The 4,420-nt window shown below is 37.6% G+C and overlaps 1 protein-coding gene across 1 annotated transcript; it reads left to right on the top strand.

Annotated features, from left to right (window-relative positions):
- The first annotated feature begins 1,082 nt into the window (after positions 1–1,082).
- LOC118617008 (casein kinase 2 subunit alpha' interacting protein) lies at positions 1,083–3,242 on the top strand. The gene has a single exon (XM_036242524.1). The coding sequence runs from the start codon at positions 1,083–1,085 to the stop codon at positions 3,240–3,242; it is 2,160 nt and encodes a 719-aa protein (XP_036098417.1).
- The last annotated feature ends 1,178 nt before the right edge of the window (positions 3,243–4,420 follow it).

The raw sequence follows: 4,420 nt of genomic DNA, 5'->3' as shown, positions 1-4,420 counted from the left end.
GAAGTAAGCTAACAGATGATAATGATGGATAATCAAATTGAAATTAAAAACCAACATTTCAGCCCTGGCCAGTTTTGCTCAGCGGTTAGAGCGTCCGCCTGCGGTCCGGAGAGACCCGGGTTCGGTTCCCGCTAAGGGCATGTACCTTGGTTGCAGTTTGTCCCCGGCCCTGGTTGGTCGTGCAGGTGGCAGCCACTCGATGTTTCCCTCTCTCTCTCTTCCTCTCTCTCCCTCCCGCTCTATCTGAACAAAAAAATGGAAAAATGTCCTCGGGTGAGGATAAAAAAAAAAAAAAAAACCACCAACAAAAAAACCCCCAACATTTCAGAAGTTCCATTTCACTTTTCTCTAAGATACTCTTATTTTATGCAATAAACATATCACATTGTTTTTTACTAAATCAATTATTAAAAGAGTACTTCTATCCTGGGCACTGTTACACTATATATATTCTTATTTATATATAATCTATCATCTAATCTATCTACCTATCATCTATCTATCTATCTATCTATCTATCTATCATCTATCTATCTATCATCTATCTATCTATCTATCTATCTATCTTTTTTAGTCTTTAGACCAATACATTAAATATTATATTTGGCTATTTTACAGATGGGCAGCTGGGTTTAGAATGTTTGATTCAAAAGTTACACACAGAGTAAGTGGGTGAGATTAAGCATAAAGCCTGAGCTCTGGTCACTGTGACATATTGTTTGATAAAATTAATATCCATATCAGGAGCTCTTCTGAACTCTCTTTACTATTTCTTTTTAAACAGGAATTACTTCCTGAAGAGGAAAAAAAATCTAGGAAACTAAGAAGAAGACAGAAAAAAATTCTATGAAACTACGAAGACAGGAAAAAAATCTCAAATTGTGACACTTTTTCTCAACCACATCTATGACTCAATTTTGAGACACAATAATATTTGGGAAGTTTACAAAATAGAAGTTAGAAACTATCAAAAATTTTATTTAAAGTATCTGCTGTCCATGGAATCCACCTAAAGGACTCTACCAGTTACTAAAACATCCCTACTGTCAACTGCTTCAAAAAAACCTGTACCTTGTCACAAAATGGTGCCACTAGCATATTATGATCAACACTTTGTGTCTTTAGAACATTCTTACCAACTGGCCACAAACAACTCATTAACACATCAATACACAGGTGAACATCTAAATCAACTCAATAATCATTCTGTGGTCAGAATACAATATGATAGTAATTACCTTGCAGCAACTCCACTAAATTCTAATCAGAAGGTGCAGAGATCTTCTGACAAGTCTCAAGACACAATTTTGCAGGGCTGCTATAACCGGGTTTTGAAATCACCAAGATCCCAGTCCAAACATCAGGCTCCACCCTCTCTAGACCTCCAGCAGAGAACTTCATTGCAGTCTAATTGGAGAGATCTAAGCTCATCTTTTTCCCTCGCCAAACCACAGACATCTTCACTGGACCTCAGCAAAATATCACCATCACTGGAGCCCAATCAAACAACCTTGAGCTCACAGTTATTCCTCCTCAAACCTCAAAATGCAAATTCCTTAGACCTTTGCTGGACATCACCACCACTGAAGTCTAATCAGAAAACCTCAAGTTCATCATTATTGTCTTTCAATCATCAAGAAACACCTTCTCAAGACATTCTCTGGACATCAACTTTGAGATCCAATCAAAGATCTCCTAGCTCAACATCATCCCAGTCCAAGCTTCAGAAATTACCTTCATTTCATAGCCTTTGGACATCTTTATTAAAGAACAATCAAAGATCTTTGAGCTCACCATCACTCACCTCTACACCTCAAACAAATGACTTGCTTCAGTTATCACCTTTATTACAGTCTAATCAAATGGCTTTTAGCTCACCTTTACCCAACTCAAAACCTCAGACACCACCTGTATTAAGCGCTAATCCTGGTGTTCTGAGCTTACCATTATCAAACTCAAAACCAGGGAAACCGTCTTTACCGTATTCTGTTCACCATACTCAGAATTTCTCATTGTTTCAACCCAAATCCCAAAGAGAGCTTACACCGGATCATGCCTTTAGGACCCTGGGCTCACCAGTTTGTGACTCCAAGTTTCAAAACACCACTTCAACAAGTGACAAACACAAAGTCACAGAAGTGTCTTCACCCCATTTCAAACCAAATATCTCAGGTCAACCATTATCAAGCTCCAAATACTGCATCAGGAAAATAGCTGCTACAAAATGGGACTCCAGATTCCAGAGCAAAAATTTCTTTGATCTTTATGCAAAGACCTATTCAAATAAAGAAACTCCATGGACTTTAAATTATATGTATCCTTGCATTGTTAAAGGTGGGACTATCCCTGATGATGTAGTAAATAAAATTATCAATTCTCTCTCCAGGACCAGAATCCAAAGGGATCTCTGTAGGCAAATTCTCTTTCGAAGGATGAGGGGAAGGCCAAATCCTCATCCTGGTCCTCGCCTTTCATCAAGTTACATGGTTTGTTTAGCTTGTGCTTCCTGCATAAAAACTCACTGCAGTCATCTTACAGGAAAAAAAGATCCTCGTTGTGCAATACTATCTGTCATACCAACACCTGAGCCCAGTTCTGAGGGGAAAATAGAGGTGAAATTAGTTTTTATTCTTTCTTTACCAGAGACTCCTTTCTTATCTTGTTTCCCATTCCTTGTGAAAAAAAATCAACCTAATGAAGCCCTTGAAGACAACCTTGAAGGAATGGAGAAGACATCACAGTTTTTTCCTACTGAACCGGATAACACCCATGGGCTTAATAAGAAGAAAAAATGTCTGAGAGTAGCCCCTGAAAACAAAGTTGTAAGCCAACAGCCCCAAGCTATTGACTGGCTGCTTTATATTAAGAAAAGTAATTCTCAGCCACAGACTGGGCTCCGATCTTCTCCCTCTTCCATATCTTTGTCCTCATCATCTTCTTCCTCTTCTTCCTCTTTCATTGCACACTCCTCACCCTTTCCTTACAAAGAGTCTGCCACACCTACCCTGTCAGGTAGTGTGTTCACTAAGTTAGTTAGTTATCACCGGTTGCCTCCAGGGATCTCCTGGCTTGAGTTTATATGTAGTGAAAATTACCAGCTACTTTCTGGAAAAACACATCAAAGTCATTCACCACTTCCCCAAACAAATTCTATGAGGAATAGTACCATAGTGAAAGGGCCAAAAGGGTCAAAAATAGTTCAAAAATTTCCAGAAAAAGTAAATGAGAGAAATCTTGATTAAATTAATGTTTTGTTTCTTTGAAAGCAATTATCCTCTTGGTTGTTTGAGATCAGAGTTTGATTTCTTATCATGCTTATTAAAATTCTTAGTAAGGACTGAATGGAACTCAATATTTAAGCTGATGATGCACCTAGTTAAGGGGAACTATTTCCTAGTTAAATAATAAACTGTGATCCCTAGAAACTAAAACTGAATCTCTTGTTTTTAACCAAATGCCTGGCATATAGTAGCCATTATATAATTATTGTTAAATTAATCATGATTGGCTACAGACCAGAAATACCTTATCTGTTTTGCCTAGAATAATACCTAGCTCATTGTTATTCTCTTTCCTCATAAAACATGGTAATAACAATATCCTTAAGCTATGTATGCTAATCTGTTTTCCTATCTTTAAAGAAATTTCAGACCATTTTTAATGGGTAAGAATTTATAGAGAGTAATCTTTTCAGTTATATGTTTCTAGGGAAAATTCTTCTATGCTAATATTCCATACTCTAAAATCCAATGATTTATTCAAACTTAGTTAACAAATCTCAGGAGAGAATAACTAACTAACTGGTACAGATAATCCTACCTCATGCTGACTGTGCCAATATTTAAATAACGAGCTCCAAAGTCACCTGTTAATCAGTTTCAAAGTGGGTTAATAAAAATGTTCAAAAAATGTCTTTGCTCCATTGGGTCTACTGGTAGTGGGAAGAGGAGGGAGCTATCTTACCCACTCACCTTAAGTGATTAGCTGCATCTCTAAGGGCTAGATTTAGTATCACCTGCATACAATTCTGTCTCTCTCCCCACATCTTTTCTGATCACCAGATTACATAGTGGGTATTTCCAACTGGAACACTGCACAGGCATCTTAAAGTCAACATGGCCAAACCAAAATTTATCATCATTACATTTACTACTTATATCTTTACATTTACAATTCTTTGCCCCTGTGTTCTCAGATTCCATTTATGTACCAACATCTATCATGGAGTCTTGTTTGACTGTTTTTCTCATTGCTTGCTCTTCTCTAATCCATGAGTTCTATGGCCTTATTATCTGTACAATTCAGTCTCTTCCCCCACCCCACCCCCAACCTCACTGTCACTATCCTAGTTGTGGTCACAGCCATTTGTGACCTGGAGTACTGCAATAACTCTTAAGCATGAACTTTAACTTTTGAATGC

The sequence above is a fragment of the Molossus molossus genome, unplaced genomic scaffold (assembly GCF_014108415.1).
Source record: "Molossus molossus isolate mMolMol1 unplaced genomic scaffold, mMolMol1.p scaffold_m16_p_5, whole genome shotgun sequence".
In the NCBI taxonomy this organism is placed as follows: domain Eukaryota; kingdom Metazoa; phylum Chordata; class Mammalia; order Chiroptera; family Molossidae; genus Molossus; species Molossus molossus.
The sequence above is the reverse complement of the archived record's forward strand: the minus strand, read 5'-3'. Positions and strand labels throughout refer to the sequence as shown.

Coding starts and splice junctions, on each gene's coding strand:
- LOC118617008 (XM_036242524.1), top strand. CDS start 1,083: ATGGTGCCACTAGCATATTATGATCAACACTTTGTGTCTTTAGAACAT.